This window comes from Carcharodon carcharias, chromosome 20 (assembly GCF_017639515.1).
Source record: "Carcharodon carcharias isolate sCarCar2 chromosome 20, sCarCar2.pri, whole genome shotgun sequence".
NCBI classification, from domain to species: domain Eukaryota; kingdom Metazoa; phylum Chordata; class Chondrichthyes; order Lamniformes; family Lamnidae; genus Carcharodon; species Carcharodon carcharias.
Genome location: NC_054486.1, coordinates 67,441,510 through 67,462,475, shown reverse-complemented (window position 1 = coordinate 67,462,475; position 20,966 = coordinate 67,441,510). Strand labels below are relative to the sequence as shown.

At 41.4% G+C, this 20,966-nt stretch overlaps 1 protein-coding gene across 3 annotated transcripts in view; it reads right to left on the bottom strand.

Annotated features, from left to right (window-relative positions):
• The window catches only part of nin (ninein (GSK3B interacting protein)), a 189,578-nt gene that overhangs the window by 50,205 nt on the left and 118,407 nt on the right, over positions 1 to 20,966 (bottom strand). For all 3 annotated transcript variants that reach the window (XM_041214930.1, XM_041214931.1, XM_041214932.1), the window contains exons 7-14: positions 16,311 to 16,451; positions 14,920 to 15,087; positions 14,602 to 14,738; positions 13,376 to 13,516; positions 11,394 to 11,568; positions 10,384 to 10,494; positions 6,580 to 6,669; positions 52 to 190 (exon numbers count right to left, since the gene is read on the bottom strand). In XM_041214930.1, coding sequence (XP_041070864.1) covers positions 52 to 190; positions 6,580 to 6,669; positions 10,384 to 10,494; positions 11,394 to 11,568; positions 13,376 to 13,516; positions 14,602 to 14,738; positions 14,920 to 15,087; positions 16,311 to 16,451 — 1,102 coding nt within the window. The remainder of the gene's footprint in view (positions 1 to 51; positions 191 to 6,579; positions 6,670 to 10,383; positions 10,495 to 11,393; positions 11,569 to 13,375; positions 13,517 to 14,601; positions 14,739 to 14,919; positions 15,088 to 16,310; positions 16,452 to 20,966) is intronic.

Below are 20,966 nucleotides of genomic sequence, written 5' to 3'. Positions count from 1 at the left end.
TTCAGGAAGCCAAACTAATTTCAAAAGCTTGAACTTTCCTTGTTCCAGTACCTTGATCACAGTCAATAACATCACTCTTACTCTCCAGTTCCTCTGCCAAGGGATTTCTCATCAATAGTTTAAAACTTTTCTCCTGTGTCTGATATGCTTGTAGCTCAGACTGGAGCTCATCAATCCGGTCCTGGAGCTCCTGTATTAGGTAAATAATTAAAAAATATATATAAATAACTCTGCAATGACCAAAATGATCAACTTTTTTTTCCAGCCTTGCGACATATTAAAGATTTTGAGTTTACTCCTCCCTTTATAGTTTGCACTCCCTTTAATGTTGCTAACATGCCACACAGGATACTTCCCAAAACTGTACTAGTGGTAATTTGTAAACAATTCCTAGAAGCTAAATGAAAGATGAATGAAGCTAAATGACTGATCTACCCTTCTCAAAGGGGACGAACACATCTGCTTTTGTCCATCTCTGACGGTTGGTTCAATTAGTAGCACTGCTGTCTCCAAGCCAGTGGGTTGTGGGTTCAAGGCCCACTAAAGGGCACTATCTAAATTGATACTTTAACACACTGCTGAGGGAGTCCTGCACTGTTGGACATACAGTCCTTTGGGTGAGATAATGAACGATGGCCAAATTTGCTGCTCCAGTGATTCAGCATGATGTAGAAAAATCTCATGTCATATTTGAAGAAAAGCAGGAAGTTCCTCAAGTGTCCACGCACCCTGACACTCCACAATGTGGTTATTTAGAACCTCAATATTTTGTTGATCAAAAGGCTATCTCGGGAAAACCCTTCATCATCAAATAAGGATATCCTCCTGATGCCAACAGATTATGACTATTTTCAGAAAGCAGCCCCTGCACCCTGCAAGAGTTCCTTTCAGAAATAGTTTTTATTTCTTTCAGCAGCCTCTGCACTCTGCAGATTTTCGTTATTCATCTCAGCTACCCTTGTCCTCTGACCTCTAAACCCATCAGTCTCTAGTCCAATTTAAAATTCTTTATTATTTTTTTGAAATTCATTCATGGGATGTGGGCATTGCTGGTTGGCCAGCATTTACTGCCCATCCTTAATTGCCCTTGAGAAGGTGGTGGTGAGCTGCCTTCTGAACCGCTGCAGTCCATGTGGCATAGGTACACCCACAGTACTGTTAGGGAGGGAGTTCCAGGATTTTGACCCAGTGCCAGTGAAAGAACAGAGATATATTTCCAAGTCAGGATGGTGAGTGGCTTGGAGGGGAACTGCCAGGTGGTGGTGTTCCCATGTGTCTGCTGCCCTTGTCCTTCAAGATGGTAGTGATCATGGGTTTGGAAGGTGCTGTCTAAGGAGCCTTGGTGAGTTCCTGCAGTGCATCTTGTAGATAATACACACTGCTGTCACTGTGCGTTGGTGGTGTAGGAAGTGAGCATTTGTGAATAGGGAACTAATCAAGTGGGCTACTTTGTCCTGGATGGTGTCAAGCTTCTTGAGTGTTGCTGGAGCTGCACTCATCCAGGCAAGTAGGGAGTATTCCATCACACTCCTGACCTGTGCCTTGTAGATGGTGGACAGGCTTTGGGGAGTCAGGAGGTGAGTTACTCACTGCAGGATTCCTAGCCTCTGACCTGCTCTTGCAGCCACAGTATTTATATGGCTAGTCCAGTTCAGTTTCTGGTCAATGGTAACCCCCAGGATGTTGATAGTGGGGAATTCAGCGATGGCAATCCCATTGAATGTCAAGGGGCAATGGTTGGATTCTCTCGTTGGAGATGGTCATTGCCTGGCACTTGTGTGCACGAATGTTATTTGCCACTTGTCAACCCAAGCCTGAATATTGTCCTGGTCTTGCTGTGTTTGGACATGGACTGCTTCAGTTTCTGAGGGTTTGAGAATGGTGCTGAACATTGAACAATTATCAGCGAACATCCCCACTGGATTCGCTGGAGTTCAGAAAAATGAGGGGGGATCTCATAGAAACCTATAAAATTCTAAAAGGACTAGACAGGGTAGATGCAGGAAGGATGTTCCCAATAGTGGGGGAGTCCAGAACCAGGGGTTACAGTCTGAGGATATGGGGTAGACCATTTAGACTGAGATGGGGAGAAATTTCTTCACCCAGAGAGTGGTGAGCCTGTGAACCACAGAAAGTAGTTGAGGCCAAAACACTTATGTTTTCAAGGAGTTAGATATTGCTCTTGGGGCGAAAGGGATCAAAGGATATGGGGAGAAAGCAGGAGCAGGCTACTGAGTTGGATGATCAGCCATGTCATAATGAATGGCGGAGCAGGCTCAAAGGGCTGATTGGCCTACTCCTGCTCCTATTTTCTATGTTTCTACGTCTGACCTTACGATGAAAGGAAGGTCATTGATGAAGCAGTTGAAGATGGTTGGGCCCAGGACACTGCTCTGAGGAATTCCTGCAGTGGTGTTTTGGAACTGAGATGATTGGCCTCCAAGAACCACAACCATCTTCCTTTGTGCTAGGTGTGACTCCAACCAGTGGAGAGCTTTCCCCCTGATTCCTATTGACTCCAGTTTTGATAGGGCTCCTTGATGCCACACTCTGCCTTGATGTCAAGGGCAGTCACTCTCATCTCACCTCTGGAGTTCAGCTCTTTAGTCCATGGTTGAACAAAGGCTGCAATGAGATCAGGAGCTGAATGACCCTGCTGGAACACAATTTGAGCGTCAATAAGCAGGTTATTGCTAAGCAAGTACCGCTTGATAGCACCATTTATTGACCACTTCCATCACTTTACAGATGACCGAGAATGGACTGATGGGATGGTAATTGGCCAGTTGGATTTTCCCTGCTTTTTGCGTACAGGACATACATGGGCAATTTTCCACATTATTGGGTAGATGCCAGTGTTGCAGCTTTATTGGAACAGCTTGGAAAGGGGTGTGGCAAGTTCTGGAGCACAAGTCTTGAGTACTACTGCCAGAATATTGTCAGGGCCCATAGCCTTTGCAGTGTCCAGTGCCTTGAGCTCTTTCTTGATACTACGTGGAGTGAATCAAATTGGCTGAAGACTGGCATCTGTGATGCTGGGGACCTACGGAGGAGGCCGAGATGGGCGATCCACTCGGCACTTCTGGCTGAAGATTATTGCAAATACTTCAACCTTATCTTTTGCACTGATGTGCTGGGCTCCCCCATTTTTAAGGACGGGGATATTTGCGGAGCCTCCTCTCGAGTTGTTTAATCGTCCACCACCATTCACGATGGGATGTGACAGGACTGCAGAGCTTAGATCTGATCCATTGGTTGTGGAATTGCTTAGCTCTGTCTATTGCTTGATGCTTATGCTGTTTGGCATGCAAGTAGTCCTGTGTTGTAGCTTCACCAGGTAAACAACTTATTTTTAGATATGCCTGGTGCTGCTACTAGCATGCCTTCCTGCATTCTTCATTGAACCAGGGCTGATCCCCTGGCTTGGTGATAATGGTAGAGTGTGGAATATGCTGCGTTGTGAGGTTACGGATTATGGTTGAGTACAATTCTGCTGCTGCTGCTGCTGATGGCCCACAATGATGCTCAATCCTGAGTTGCTAGATCTGTTTGAAATCTATCCCATTTAGCATGGTGGTAGTGCCACACAACACGATGGATGGTATCCTCAATATGAAGACAGAACTTGGCCTCCACAAGGACTCTGCGGTGGTCACTCCTATAGATACAGGCATGGACAGATGTATCTGCAGTAGGCAGGTTGGTGAGGATGAGGTCAAGTATGTTTTGCCCTCTTATTGGTTCCTTCACCAACTGCTGCAGACCCAGTCTAGCAGCTTTGCCCTTTAGGACTCAGTCAGCTCGGTCTGTAGTGGTTCTACCGAGCCACTGTTGGTGATGGACATTGAAGTCCCCCACCCAGAGTACATTCTACACCGTTGCCACCCTCAGTACTTCCTCCAAGTAGTGTTCAACATGGAGGAGTACTGATTCATCAGCTGAGGGGCAACAGTACGTGGTAATCAGCATGAGGTTTCCTTACCCATATTTGACCTGGTGTCATGATACTTCATGGAATCCAGAGGCTATGTAGAGGACATCCCAGGGCAACTGCCTTCTGACTTTGTACCACTGTGCCGCCACCTCTGCTGGGTCTGTCCTGCCAGTGGGACAGGGCATACCCAGGGATGGTGATGTCAGGGACATTATCTGTAAAGTATGATTCCATGAGGAGGACTATGTCAGGCTGTTGCTTGACTAGTCTGTGAGACAGCTCTCCCAATTTTGCATGAGCCCACATGTTAGTAAGGAGGACTTTGCAGGGTCTACAGGGCTGAGTTTGCTGTTTATGTTTCTGGTGCCGAGATTGATACCGAGTGGTCCATCTGGTTTGATACAACTGAGTGACTTGCTAAGCCATTCCGGAGGGCATTTTAAGAGTCAATCACATTGCTGTGGGTCTGGAGTCACATGTAGGCCAGGCCAGATAAGGACGGCAGATTTTCTTCCCTGAAGGACATAGTGAACCAGATAGGTTGTGACGACAATTAACACGGTTTCATGGTCTTCATTAGATTCTTAGGCCTGAATTTTGCGCTTGTCGGGTGCGTGCGATCACTGGGCCCAGGAGCGGATGGGAAATGGTCCCCTGACCGCAATTTCATGTTGGCTAACCAATTAACGACCAACCAGCATGAAACACGCTCTGAGAAAGGCTCAGCATTGCTGGTGGGGCAGGAAGAGGGCGGAAGCCGACTTCACCTTGGGTGCTGGTGAGCACTTTCACTGAGCTCCCTGAAGACAGGCAGATGCCTCAGGGAGCTGCAGACCTCCAAATAACAAAGGAAAGCACAAAATGCTGCAAAAAATGTACATACAGCACAATCAGTGACCTGAAAGCATACCTCATAAAAATGCTGATCTAGGTGTTTCTTATTTTATATACTAATAAAGATTTCATCCCGCCCTTGGATGAGGTTTCATCAAAAATATAAAGGCTGCCTAGCTAATGGGCCCGTCCACCAACGGTAAGGTTGGATGGGCCACAAAAAAAATCGCTTATAATTGAGAAGTTAGTTAGCTTAATTGCCCGCTTGTCAGCAGGCATTCTTCCCACTGCCGTGCGTGCCTGCCAAGCGAAATATCACACGAGTGTACGATGACATCGGGGCACTTGCCCGATGTCACCTCACGTGATTTTATGCTGTTCGGGTTGGCGCACACCCACCCGTGGGATGTCAAATTCTGGCCTTCATTCCAAATATTTTATTGAATTCTGTCATGGTGGGATTCAAACCTGGGTCACCAGAGCATTACCCTGGGTTTCTGGATTACTAGTCTAGTGTCAATACAGCTATGCCATCACCTCCCCCATTTATTTATATAAATGATCCATATTTATGGTCACCTCACAGCCACTGATATCTCCCGTGATCCTCCTACTCCAGTGATTCTATCACTGACAAAGATATCTCCAATTATCTCCTTGTCTCACTCGCTACCACTTCCCAATACCCTTTTTCAACTTCACTTCCTTCTGTATTAGCATCTGGAAAAACTCTATTCCAAATAAGTTTCAATCACATTCAAATTCCCAACTGTCTAGCCTGAGTGGTCAATCCATCAGAAAAGTAGGATAGCAGCACAAATGTTGAGAATTGTAATTTACTCAATAGCATGGGGCAGATACAGGGTGGCAAGGCAATGGCGTAAGTGCTTGAGGTGATTAGGAGAAAGTCTGCCAAATGCTTCTTGCAGCTGCCTATGGTGTTTGTGTTCCTACATGCTCAGGGCTCCTCACACTCTTCAATGACATCCTCTAGCTGCTCAACAAAAAGTTCTTGCTCCAGCTGCTCCATGTGGATGCCTCTTTAAATCTAGAGGTCATAAGAATTTGGCTGACTAGAATGATCCTGGATACTATGGGTTGGATGTGCATTGGTATCTCTGCTTTTCCATGCTTATCATGTTCTCAGTAATTCATCTGATGGAGATATACACACTTTTGTATTAACGTTCCACTGAGAATCTACAGAAGGGTCATGAGCTAAAGCTACAGGTCACAGGATCCAATCCTTAATTCGCAATGTGGGCATCAGCAAATAATGGGCATACAGTGAACTACCATAACATGAAAGCTTCATGACTGTTACCAGGGAAGTGGTACATTCACTTGCAATGCACAGTGCAGATGGTCACACACAAGCTAAAGAATAATGGAATAGAAGCCCTTGCAATTAATGTATGAGGCACCCCATTTTTTGATGAGCACGCAAGGCAAATGCAGGCCATTAAGAACACCCTGGACTTTTAGTAATTTGTCATTCAGAAATGTTGTTTTTGGAAACATGTACATGGTTTGACAGCGTTCATTTTGAAAGTTTCTTACTGAAGTTGAAGTGACTGATCTCTGCCAGGATAAATAACTGAAAGTAATTTGAAGCACAAAACAGTGAGGAAATTAAACTTAAAAACTGACATTAAAGAAACAATGGAACCAATGCACAGATGTGAAGGTTGGTCTATGGCATGCCATCAGACACCTTTCTGTTAAGATATTTTTGGCTTAATTTACAACCTAAAAATGTAGCCATGTCCTGCTTGCTATGTCATATTAAGTGTGGACCCTAGTTTACTTACCCTACACTGCTGCTCGTATTCTTTTCTCATCCGTGTTAATTTTTCCTCATGCAAGAAAAACTCAGCACTTGTTGGATCAAGGTCTCCAAACTGTTAACAACAGAGAGAAAAAATTATTTCCAGTACTTTCAACTTTATTTTGTATGTGTACAGTGGATCTGGTCAGCAGTTTTCCTTGACCCACATTACATAATATATTATCATTAAAAAATCAAAATGTATGCAGTGTTAAAAGTGCAAGCGCAACAGGACCAGCAAACCTACTTCAAAAACTAAACATTTTTTCCGTTCTGTCGAAGGGTCATGAGGACTCGAAACGTCAACTCTTTTCTTCCCCGCCGATGCTGCCAGACCTGCTGAGTTTTTCCAGGTAATTCTGTTTTTGTTTTGGATTTCCAGCATCCGCAGTTTTTTTGTTTTTAAGCATTTTTTCTATTGATCTGAATGGTATTTCCATGTTTGTTGAATATATTCACACAACTGTTACAAATCCAAATATTCAAAGCAAGTTCCGTTTAATTATAGATAAAAACAGAAAATGATGGAAATGCTCAGCAGGTCTGGCAGCATCCATGGAGAGAGAAACAGAGTTAATGGTCTGAATTTTCACTCCTGAGTCTGGAGCGCAGAGTTGGGAAAATTCCTGGCTCTGCAAATCCGACTCCGAAAAAAGCACCTGGGATGATCTAATTTTTGTTACGGAGGGGGATGTGGGTGGGGGTGTGGGTGGGGGGTGGTGGTGCCGGTGGTTGGTGTCAGGGGTGTTAATGGGAGTTGAGCCCGCCGCCCCAGGAAAGAGTTTGAAGGCAGCCACACAGGCTGTCGGGTGCAGAGGCAGGCTATGTGAAAGGCCCACCTTGGCAATCTGATAATTCATCCCAATTGTAAAGAAAAACAAAAATCAGCCCTCCAGTCCTCACCCTGCCCTCCACATATTCTTCATGCCTCATCCATGCCTCTGTGCACCAGCACTGTATCAAAGGCTTTTAAAAAAACATAAAACAGCCCTCCAGCCCTCACACTCCCCATGCCACCTTATGACACCCACCCCAATGGCCCCTAATACCCTCCATGCCAACCTATGCTTTTTTACCCACCCCATGGCCCTATATAGCCTCTATGCCCCTCTACCTGCCTCATGGCCTTTATAGCCCCAATGAAGACCTATGCCCCTCTACCCACACACCATCCCCCCCATGGACCTTTATAGCGCCTATGATGACCTATGCTCCTCTATCCACACCCCCTCCCCCCAACTCCTTCCCATGGACCTTTATAGCCCCTATGGCAACTTAGCACCAACCCATGTCCCCCATCCATCCATCACCCTTTGCCCTTACACTTCATGCCAACTCACCAATGGGTATATCTCAGGACCAATGCTGAAATTAAATAAAATAAAGTTCTAATACCTGGATATCGCTCCTGGGTCGGGAGTGCAAAGTTGAGCCATTCCCCGGATCCACAAACCTGACCAGGAAGAAAGGGGTCTAGAAGGTTGGACTTTCATTTTGGGGTGGCAGGACCCACTGGGAGTTGGGCCAGGCAACCTCAGAAGGAGCGGGGAGGATGCTGGTTGCGGGGAAGGGCTGGGTGGAAGGCCTGCCTCGGTGCACCAGCACTGTATCAAAGTTTTAAAAAAAAACAGAAAAACATAAAACAGCCCTCCTGCCCTCATGCTCCCCATACCCTATTCCTGCTACCTCATGACCCCACCGTCCACCCCATGGCCCCTCATACCCTCCATGCCAATCTGTGCCCCCTACCCATTCTCCATGGCCCTTTATATCTCCTATGTCAATTTATTGCCAATTCATGCCAACCCATGCCCCACCCACCACCCTTTGCCCTTACACCTACCATGTCAGCCCACCCAGTATCCAGCATAGGCAGACTTCAGGACCCACACTGAGATTAAATAAAATTCCAAATATCCATTGCAAGCTTTATTTTTTTAAAAACTGTCATTTATAAAAACCCATTTACTATGTTTACATTCCTTCAGCTACATTATCCCTTAGAACAACAAACATTTCATCTAACTGTATAATCCCTTATAAAAACAAGCATTGGAATTCATAATCCCACTTCTTAAAGTCCACAACCAATTGGAGCTGTCAAACAAACTGAAATGACAAACATCCTATGATAGTGGACTGTTGTGAAATCAGTCATGCAGCATTAATTCAGTAATGGTAACCCTAAGGCTTATGTCAACAGGGTGAAATAGCAAGCAATCATTTTTTTTTAAAACATGCCCAACAGTTTTCGCAAAGAGTTAAAGGGCAGGAGTTTTAAATATCTTGACAGTTTGACAGCTCCACTTGACAACTGTTGTTGACATCTCCCTTTGAAAGTTTATCTCAATACTTTTGGCAGTTGCTTTTGACAATTCCAATGAGCATCTGACCTCCACCAAAGGTATCGCAGGATCATATCCAAAATGGGTACATCACCTTTCCAAAAGCATACCTGGCTATCTAAATTAATCCACAAAGTTTATAGCTGCTCCTACCAGGTCTAATCTGCCGACGTCAAGTTTCAGACACCTCTCACATCAAAATCATACAAGTGGAGGCAGCTGCCAACTTTGATGGGCAGCTGCCTCTGAGAAATGCGCAAGTGCGAATCCCAACCCAAGCCCATTTCTGCCTCAAGAAAAATGGTAGGTGCCGTGTTCAGGGTTGGGACTTCTGGATTCAGGCCTTGTCTGCTATTATCACAACGATGGAGAGTGTCTCTTGCCGACAAACATTCTTATTCATTCAAAGAAATTCACTGCTTTTACATTCTTTCAACTACATAATCTCTTATAAAAACATGCACTTATATTCACAGCCCCACATGAAAGACCTTATAATGATCTGGAGCTGTCAATCAAACTGTGAACTGACAGACACCCCACTGTGATTAGGATATGTTGTAAAATCAGTCCTGCAGCAAAAATTCTATAACGATAGCCCTTAGGTCAACAGAATGAAATAGCAAGCACTGATTTTTTTTTAAACTCCAGATTTTTAAAAAAAACATTTAAAGGCCAGGAAATTTAAATGCCTTAACAGCTTGACAGTTGCAATGAGCTTGACACTTCCAATGAGATTTAAATATCCTGACAGCTTGGGAGTTTCCTTGGCAGCTTGACAGTTCCATTGAGTTTATTCACTTCTTATGCAAATTCATGTATACTTTTAACAATCCCAAAGGGCAACTGACCTCTTCCATAGGACACCTGACCTCCCCCAAAGGTGTCCTGGGACCACATCTAAAAAGACCTCTCCAAAGAACTGCAGTAGCTTTAGATCTTCTTCTAAAAGATCTAAAGCCCACAAGTCGTGTTTTGGACATTCCAGTTATGAAAATTCCAATCTGTTTGAAGGCAGTTGCGTTTTTACATGTGCAGCTGTCTCCATGAACCAGAGATCTGCAAATCCACCCTGTTCCCCCACTGACAAAAATGATGGGTGCTGGGTTCAGATGCGGAACCTCCAGAATTGGGGCTCTGGCGCCACTTTAGCTAAGCTGGAGACCCCCTCTGTCTTCACAAAAACTCAGGTCTGTGACCTTTCATCGAAGTATTTTCAGCATTTTTTGTTTTTATTTCAGATTTTCAGCATCTGCAGAATTTTGCTCGTGTTTCATTTAATTATGTTCGCCAGAGAAAAGTAAACTTTTTATTCACAAAGGACTAATTTTTTTTCCCTTCCAAAAGGCAAAACTTATAACTGAAGATTATAATACAGGTCAAATTTCTGGTATCATCCAGTTTAAAGCATGACCTAGGTGTTGAAAAATCGCAAGCATTACCTTCTCTTTCAAAATAGTGTCCAAATTGTTTTGCAACTTCTTTGCTAAGTTCTCAAACTCAAACACCTTCTCTGAATTTTCTAAAAGTTCTTTTTCCAGCCGACTGTTCTCCTTTAAGATATGAAAAGGCATCTGAATAATCTCAGACATTGCAGAATTTGTTGAGGTTTAAGTGCAATTTTGGAAAGAACAATTTAGTAAAATTGTGCATACACAAGACAGAATTAGCTTTTTAGCAAGATATTCAGCATTACCCAATGTACTTTGAAAAGTTAACTAGAAACAAGGTGGGAAAAATAATGCTATTCTTTTAAAGAGTTAACCACTGTATCTTTGATATGTGTGCACAGGAAATATTAGGAATTGATTATAACGCAGAAGTACTACACATTCCATTCATATTGCTGTTCAGATATGTGTGGTGCTTTAAAATGTTTGCACATGTTATCATCATTGTATGGTTGGCCTCGGCAGGCACATGCAAATGTTTATACTTTTTTTATACTGATTTGCCACAACATGGAATCATGACAAAGCTCTTCCTTCCTTAAGCAGACCTCTAACAGAATCCATAGTGGGTGGGCTTCACATTCACATTGGCCCCTCTGTACACAGAAGAGTGGGGAACAACACTTGGGCAAAGTGTGCACCATGCAAAATTTATTGCCAATACCTCTGCACAGTGCAATATTTGCTGCACTTAAAATGATTGTAGGAAGACCACAACACGTTTTAGCAGTGTTCACATATGTTTCACAAGTAATAAAGATGTGCAGTAGGAATCTATTGCATTCAGATATGAAGAAAGGATAACCCAAGTGTTCAATGTTTTTCAGTATTTCATCACAATTTCAGTTTAAACAGTAATGTTCAGCTGTTTGTTTCAGCTGAAAGGGGGCTCTTTGGCATATTGCCTATAGCTCTGAAATATGAATCTAACCACTCTTAAACAGTTCCTCATTCTTGATGAATAGCCACATAGAATTATAGATGAAAAAGGGAATTTTCACCTTCAATGACAGTGCAAGTCGGTCCCTGAGGTAGCCATCCTCCACTTTCATTTTCTCAATCTCTTTCTCAAGTTCTGTTCTTTGTTTACTGGCCTGATGGAAAATCTGGTCTTTTTCTTTGGTTAGGTCTGCCTTCAAAGCAGCAAAACGATTCCTGTATTCTTGCTCCAGCTTGCTAAACAACAACAAACACAACAGTATGAACAATGGCAATCAGCTTATGTGCTGGGTTAGTTTTAGTATACTTTAGAACAGCAGAACATTTTCAGACAACTTGCATATAGGTCAGAATACTCAGCTCAGAGAGCTAACATTTAATGGCCAGTTAACGAGAAAAATGTGGGATTTTAATATTTACCATTACATTTTTAAGTGTACAATGAAACTCATCAGAAAATCAAGTTTCTTTTCATTCTGCACTAATTCACTGACTTGACATGGGGCAGAATTCTCTGGTTGGTGAGCGGGGTCGGGGCACGCTCGCTGATGCATAAAATGATGTGTGGTGACATCGGGTGGGCTTCCTGACATCACTGCACGTCATCTGGATTTTCAGTTCGGTGGGCGTGCAGCTGACTCTGTCAAAGGTCTATTAAGGCCATTTAAATAGTAATTAATTCAATTAACTGAGCTACCCTTCCAACCTTAAGGTTGGCAGGCAGGCGAAGAGCCCAGGCGGCCTTCGTATTTTTCATGAAACCTCATCCATGGGCGGGATAAGGTTTCATGAAGTGTTTTAAAAGTCAATAAAAATTTTAAAAATAATTCTTTCACATGTCCGAGCTCATGTGACAGTGTCACATGAGGGGACATGTTTTAAAAATTTTTATTTCCCGTTATTTAAATTTACATGTCGAACCGATTTCTCTGCGCTCTTTCATGCGCACGCATTGGGGGCGCCGATCGGGTTCACGCCCGCTCCCTGCACAAACCCCACGACAGGGGGAAAATTCAGCCCTTGAAGATTTGCGGCAAATTGACACATTGTTAAAACAGACTCACTCCATATTTATGCTTCACATCTCCCCACAATACCACCTGCCACCGCATTATCCATTCTAACAATCTGTGTAGTGGCTTCTTCCTCAATCCCAACATTGCCACCGTAAGAATTTTTTCAACGATTTTGTTAAGTGCTGGTCCAATCAGAATTTTCTTTTCCTTGCTCCCACAGATACATAAAAAAATACAGGGAGCGTTCAATAGCAATGTAATACATCATCTGGTGACTCATCTGATAAATCCCAATGCGAACCAATGAGGGCAGGTATTATAACTTTTACTGGACCATCTTCTCATTCAAAGGTCTAACATTGATTTCTCTGAATGAACTAGGCCTCTATAACTGAGAAATGGGACAATGTAATATGCCCTTGTGGGAACAATATCCTAAGAGTTAACAGTTGTCCTCTTGGATTAATTCTACTGGATTTAATAGTCTTCTTTTGTGCTAAAAGATGACTGCAGATGATTCATCTTAAACACAATCTAAATTTCACAAACTGCCTTAACTGATATATTTATTTATAATAGTTCATCCATAGTTATTTGGAGCAGTGGTAATTACTCTAAATCATGGAGCCCAGATAACACAATAAATGTGTTAGATTGCAAGTTGAATGATATGCTATGTTAGAAGGACAGGAGTGCTTTATATACCATGTAGTGCTCAATATATTATTTTACTATTGTGTTTAAGCTGGCCTATCTCTTCGAAGCTCAAGTCTGATTACTAACAAAGATGGAGGAAAAAGGACGCTTGAATCTACGCTTCTGCTAATACTTTCCTTAGGCCAGGCTCAAAGAAATACATGACAATAACCTTGAGTGATGCTTCCTGTAGTCTCCCCTCTTCTCTTGCAGGGAAGTGTCCAACCACCCTAATATAATTGTGATTGATTCATAACAACCGCAAAATCCTTAACGGGAAAAAAAATCAAGACCCTTGTGTACATGCCAGAATTACAAAAGATGTCAAGTACCGGAGATTGCATTCATTGAGCTGTTCTATAGCAGCATGGCGATCATCCACTTCAGAGGCCATCAGGTTTTTCAATTTTTCTGCCTTTTCTAAGTCCATTCGAAGTTTTTCTTTTTCTCTCAAAACCTGATCAACTCGCTCCCTATAAGAAGAAGTGATTGCTTTTCATAACAGTTTATCACAACATACTCAACTCAAACTAAAGAATTTTGGTTAAAGAATCATTTTACTGAAATTAGCAATGATTTCAAGGATTTAATGGGGTGTCTTGTATATGGTTTATTTGATTTTCTTTAATTAAAGGAAAAGTTGATTTTACTGAGTTCCTCTGTGATCCCTGTGTCACAAAGAGTTATAATTATACATTTGTTGCACTTTGTTAGCGTGTTGCACTGATTGTTTATAAGGAGTCTGAAAGCAGAGATTGTGCATAAAACCTACTCTTATGTTGCATTATGGAGTTCTGTTCCAATGATTTTGCAAACGGAAAGTACTGCCCTCATCCACTGTTCCCATTCACAATGTCACTGATGTACAAGGACATTTCTGAACAATTCACTTTCCAACATTGAGAATGATACCTTAACTTTGAAGATTACCAGGCGCACACACACAAACGCGCAAGCACTGCCAGTAGGGTTTGCTGAATGGCATCTTATCCAATCTTTTCCCCTTTATGGGATGATGCTGAGGATTATTGTGGTATCCACACTTCTTATACTGGCTGAGATTGGCCAACTCACAACACGTTAGGGTCAAATCCAAGACCATCGTCTCTATGGCTCAGTGCCATAATGCACAGAACACTTATTGGCTGTGCCACAAGGAAATTCTATAATTCATTCTTTATTATTCTAAGGCACTGCCAAGCATTTTAAAAAACTGAAATCGCTAATTACTGCAACACAATATATTAAGTTGACTACCTTCTTTTTCTGCCATTTCCAAACTGCTGCATAAATACTAGCTTAGAAACTGCACTGCAACTGGATATAAATCTTTACCTTAGACAAAAATCAAAGTGAAAAAAATAAAATAAAGAAATTTGTAAAACAGTATTAAGCTCCCCTGTATTGAGCTTTAGTTGCTGCTCACAAAGACACCAATACAATCAGTGTTCATCAATCAATATATGCACTAGGAAATGTGCAGGCATGTGCAAAAGTAATCTGAAAGAATTCTTTGGTTCTCTTGTTTCAACAATAAAAAAGGAAACAATTGACTTACTTCAAATGTCTAATCTCATTTTTGAAGCTGGCCAGGACAGCTTGGTGGATTCCATTCTTTGTTATCAGGAGCTCGTTCTCCAAGGCCAGGGTAAGTTCTGTCAGATTGACCTTCCCATACAGGGCAAAATCCAAGGTCTGAAAACAGTAATCATTTATGTTAGCCATCATGTAGGATCATTTAAGCACAACTGCCATTAATAAGAGGCACATCGCACTCACATTTAAGATCTTCATTCGCAGTGATCAAAATAAAATGTGAGCAAGTGAATACATTTAAGCATATTTGTCACCTAAGGACTTTAATCTGTTGTCATACCTTTAGAATTTCTAGGCCATTTTCAATTCCTTCATCTTGCCAGGTATCCAAGATCTGATCTGCTGAGGTGTAACCTGTCCCATCATCCAAACATGAAAACAGGCGAAGACCAATAGTGCTGGTCATAGCAGATGGGGTAGCAATACGCCGTCCACTTTCATCAAATGGCTAACACGTGAACAAGGGGAGAAAAAAAAAAGTGACATTGCTTACTTATTCGAACTTGTGAACTTAGCAACAAAGCACGTCTCCCCGGCTTTCCTAGTACCTAAGCTAATTCTTCCCTCACTAAATCCTGGATTTATATCTATTAAACTACGTTGACACACTGGCATTGCCTGCAAAGTAAATTTTTGTTAGGCTTTAACCTTGACCCATATTCCAAAGAATGCTGGAGGCTTCAGCATTCCAAAGTGTGCTGGAAACCTGCTCCCTTACCCCTGCAGCATTAATCTTAACTTCCATAATGGAGCGGACATATAGGTGTAACCACCTGCCCCTCTCACCAAGATCACCACTGTAGAAGCAAGTGAGAAAGTGAAAGTGTAGATCCCGAGGTATCCCCATTGGAGGGGTGGTGGGACCAAATAATGAAGCTCATCCCACCCACTTGTAGGAATTTTCACCTCTGAAATTATTAACTCCACCATTCCTCCCCTCCCCCTCCCACTGACAGGAATTTCAATCTCTGGGAGAAGACAGATTGAGCTCAGCATAATCAAGACTCAGTCCATCAAACTGTCTCACTCATACACTGAGTATAGTTAGTGTTAATTCACTAGTTCACCCACCAACCCCAGAGAGATTATTATTAGGGTCTGGGAAAAGAAAAGTTTAGCTCACCTGATCTCCTCCCCTCATAAGAAGAAAACTGAGGCCAGGACTTAGGAAAGGACAGTTCATGATCCACTTCCTCCAATGAAATCTTCAATGCTTCTCCAAACTTAGATAGTTTCCTTACCTTTGCTCCCCATTTCCCTCTCTCATCCTCCTCTTTCCCTCTTCCCTCCCTGACCTCCTCCTTCTTTACTCTTTCACTTTTCTGTTCAATCCCTGGGCTCACTACAAATTATCTAGATGTTTCAGCAGGTACAGGCACACTCACACACTGAACTACATGATTCAGAGGCTTGCCTTTGGGAGTGATCAGAGATGCTGAACTTGGAAAGAACTGGTCAAGTAAAAACCCAAAAGCATAACATGGGGAGGTAGTGAGAAAAGACTTGTTGATCTCAATGAAAGGAGACCAAGTGTTGAGTGACAAGGTGATCTTCTTTTGTCATTTTAGTTAAACTAATGTTATTAAAAAAATAGCAGCTGGAAAGTTAGTACAACAGAATGCATTCAATGAAACCGCTGCAATACCATTCAATTGTTTGAGACTCAATTACCTGCTGGGAATGATGCCTCTTTAGTTGCCTGTAAGGAGTGGAAGCAGATGAAGGTGCTGACTTTTTAAAGATGCCATAAAGGAAATCTTCAAGACGCATTAAACCATCTTGATCTAGTTTTTGAAATATGCCATCCAGAATCTATAAACGGAAGCAAGTGTTCAGAAACTCAATGCAACAAAATCCAACATTAGTACTGCAGTGGTAACAAACTTTTAAAAATTCATTCATAGGATACGGACATCACTGGCTAGGCCAGCGTTTATTGCCCAGCCATAATTGCCCTTCCATAAGTATAAAGAAACTATAGCACTTTCAAAGCATATATCCAATGCCTATCTTCTAATTTATGTAAAGTCCCAAAACAGAATATCCAGATTTCAGATATAACATGATTCCATTTTATAGTATAACCGAATAAAATTCTGAATTTGCTCATATAATGAAAATGAATAAAAATTATTTCAGCAGTTTATGTACATACATCCTGTGAATTTCTCACCAGTTAGAACTAACTTTCCTGATCTGATTATTCTCTCTCTTTTATTTAGAAAGGAATAGGACTATTAAAGCAGGAAGTAAGAAGCCTGTGGAAATTATGACCAGGACTTTGATTTAAACAATATTCAAACTTAATTATCTTAAAAACAAATTATCTTCAAAGATAAACTCCCTCTACTTTAAGATTCGTCAGTGTACAATTTATTCCCCAAGCAGAGATTAGTGTTCAGATCTGCCAGCACTGTCCTTGAGCCAGCTCCTGGTAGTTTATCAGGCCTTCCAGGGATGATCCCCTCCCATTACTCCACTTCTGGGGTGTTGCCCCGCCGATGGAACAGTCTAAACAGCAACCCTGTTTTGGGGAGTTATTGAGGACGAACCTTCATTTTGCTACCATAACACAATACATATTAACACAAAAAACAGCACATTTTTTGCTGTGCTAGTATATGCTGATGCATCATTGATTTCTTTTCTTGTAAAATGAATGCTTTTATACAAATGGATAAATGTATCATGAAAATAAAACTAGGCATCATGTTCATTATTGAAGACATAGTGGGATCAAACAATCTAATGCAATAGAAAATATAGGGTCAATCCCATAGATTGTACTTTTCCAAAATAAAATAGTATGAGAAATAGAATCTATGTTGGAATCTAATCCATAGAAAGGTCGAGTTCTTTAAGAAACATAATAATCACACAATGTTGCAATAGATGCCTGCTCCAAAAATAAAGTGCAATGATATTTGGAGGAGGCAGCAAGCTGAAGTGTGAACATTTGTTGATAGAAGCAGATGTAATGTGTAGCATGTTTCTGATTGGCTTCCATATTAACCACTAGGGGGAGCCACCATTTCTACAATGAAAAGAATGTTATAAATGCAAACATTTTACGCAGCCTTTAAATTAAATCAACACTTGATTTTGTGCCTATAGAGGCTCTGTTGACAGTATTCTTTGTTTAATTATCCCTGTCAGATTATCTTACAGGTGAATCTATTTTAACTACATGTTGTTAAGAAATTATTCTGGAGAAATTCATCCACTATATTATGTTTGGGAATCAAATGACAGTTTTAAAAAGTCTCAGCAATAATTTGTTTTCATTGACTTTTTGGAAAAGTAGCTATTTGATATGCTGATTTGAAACACCAGTTTAAAACCAAATTGATTTTGAGGAGGTATACTTTTTCCAAGGTTCTAATCGAATAATAGGATCTCAATTTTTTATCCTTTAGTTCTCTGTTATGTATCCTATGAGTGGAAACAAATGCACTGTAGTAAAATATTATATTGTTTATTTTGTTCCATTTTACAATTTCAAGCATTCATTGTAATCCCGATAAACTAACCTCATCCCCTAAATTTGGAACATGCTTCTTTGTCAATTGCACAAACAGAGGATTGCCTTATTTGCAGTGATCTGTGTACACAGTTATAAGTAATTGATATACTGCAATGGACACTCTCTTGGATGGGCAGTTACTGCACATCCTGCCACCTCTCACTTTTCCACAACATAATCCCCATCACATTGAATTAGAACGTCTTCTAACTAAAACAGTTAATGAAGCAGAAATTGGTGTGTGTCGCAATAAATTTTTTCATCTGGTGCAAAGCATAACAATTTGCACAGGCACTGCTCCAAGATTTTATTCATGCAGCACTTTTTTCAGGTACCCTGGACAGCGCTTAGGCATTAGGCTATTTAAATGTGTAAATTAGGAGCCTGATGCCTGTTGAAGATCCCCATTGAGAAATTAGTTGGTGATTGTTTATGCTATGTCATTAATGTTAAGAGATTGTCTTGAGGGCCTATGGATAATTCTGGACAAACATTTGATACTCAAAGATACTGGACTTTACAAATATACCAAAAGTACAATTTGACTGTATGCAAGATAAGTGTTAGAGCTCCCAGGTTTCTAGACAATCACATAGATAAACCACTTACTTATTCAGGATACCAGAAATTATACTGGAAATGACAGGCAGTCATCAGTGATTCAAATCAGTAGCTACCAGCTGGACTTTATTCTAAATGGTCATATCCAAATCAACACATTTGCAACAATGTGAGTAAAGGGAAGATCCAGCTAGTTAACAATACACCCTCCTAGTCAATGTTACAATGGCCAGAAAATCACATGCTTGGGCTGAGGAGCAAATCTCTGCTGTTTTTGGATTTTATGGTGTCCACCAACTTTGCCATCATCTTTCTGATTATAAAACTGATCCTGCATACCTCTTGCATCCTCATTCCCATGAAAATACACCAATCAGTGCTTCCTCCAATTGTAAAAGCTTCTGAACTTCATTCACTACACCTGTCTCTGAACTCAGACAATAGCTCAAGGCTCCAAGCTGACTCCATCTTATCAGGGTCATCGTTATCCCACCATGGGACTTGCGACTAACTCTAGACTCCTTCCTAATATCTCCTATTTCCTATTTACCATCAGGTTTTTATCTATCTTAATTTTTTTAGTAACCTGGCCTATGTCACTTGAACTTTCCCAGAGTCCGTTCAAGTGAGCATTTTGGCTGCTAGCTGCTCTGGATCCAAGCCCATCAATCTATTTCCAAGGTTTCCCTTTATTTTCCTTTTCTCTTTACCCCTCCCAGACCATTCTCTTTTATCATCATGACTCCTTTCACTTCTCCCCTCTCAAGTACTCTACCCTCCTAATTCCCTACCCCAACCCTTCAGTACTCCTTGACCTTAGTGCTGTCTTGCACTGTCCCAGACTTGGCTCCTTCTGAGATAAGCCTACAGCGTCCCTCTGTCTCTCTTGGCATTCCTATGAAGGCTCATCAAGGCACTCACCTTGGCTCATTATGAGCAGCAACCCCAATTGCCCCATCCTACTCTCTTGCTGAACTTTGTGCCTAATGTGTCCTTAGGGGAGTTATCTTGCCAACATCCTTTCCGTTCAGCTTGCCTCTTCCACTGCTGACCCTGCCAATGGATCATCCCACTATGAATCTCCCTCCAGGATGTCAATTCATTTATGAACAGGGCCCTTGCCATGCATTAATTTATTTTGAATGATTGCATTGACATGGCTTTAATGGAAACCTGGCTGATGCTCCAGGTGTAAAAATCCCCCTGATTCAGACTTCAATTTATCTTTATTAATATGAACCTATGTACCCATCTTTCACTCTCAGATTAGTTTAAAATAACTTTCTGGATCTACCTTTACCATATCATTTTGTACTTTTATGTTACTTCTCATTCAATTTTTCTTCAGGGTGAAGTGTCCAGGTGCCTCCAATCTTTCCACCATCCCCTGGAACTTGGATCAGCCTTTCCAGATCATCTCCCAATTACCTCAATGGCATGAAGGTTTCTCTTGAGTCATGATGATAAGAATTGAAGGTAGTATTTGAGGTACGTTCTAATCAGTATTATACAGTTTAAGTATGACTTTCTCACTTGTACTCTTTGTCTTTGCTTTATAGTTCAACATTCTATTTGTTTTTTTAGTTTGTTAGACTGCATTTGTTAGACATGGTGTGTGTCAAGTCTGGTAAGATCTCTAGATCTCTTTGAACTTCCATTAGTTATTCCAACATCATTCACAGAGCACTTATTTCACCTGTTGTTTACTTAAGTGAAATTTTACACTTGTCCGTATTAAATTTCACCTTTTACTGTTCTATCCATTTACTTCGTTTATTGTCTAGTTCCCAAGTTGTTTCCTCAGGAATAACTGTCTTCTCCAAGTTTAAGTAGTATCTGACAATTTTACCAGTTTGCATTCAGTTTTCGAATCTGAGTTTTTAATGTAATTAGAAATAGTAGAAGTGCTAATGCCAATTTCTGCATCCCATTGAATAGTTCCCACCACTCCAACAAGAAATCTTTTTTGGAATATTTACCCCAAATGCCCATTTCAAGTTTTGAGCTTAACTAGTTGCCTTTAATGCATATGGTAGTTGACCAAATGTATTCTTAAAAGTTTAGGAACACCAAATTGTTGGGCTTTATACAGTGCACTTTACATGTCATTTCCTTAAGGAAATTATTCAGGCAAGATATACCCTCCCTAAGGCTATAGAGGCTGCCATAGGACTAAGGGCTCAATTTTCAATCCCGATTCGGGAGCCTGGAGTTGTGCCTGCCGCCCCCGTAAACGGTTCAGA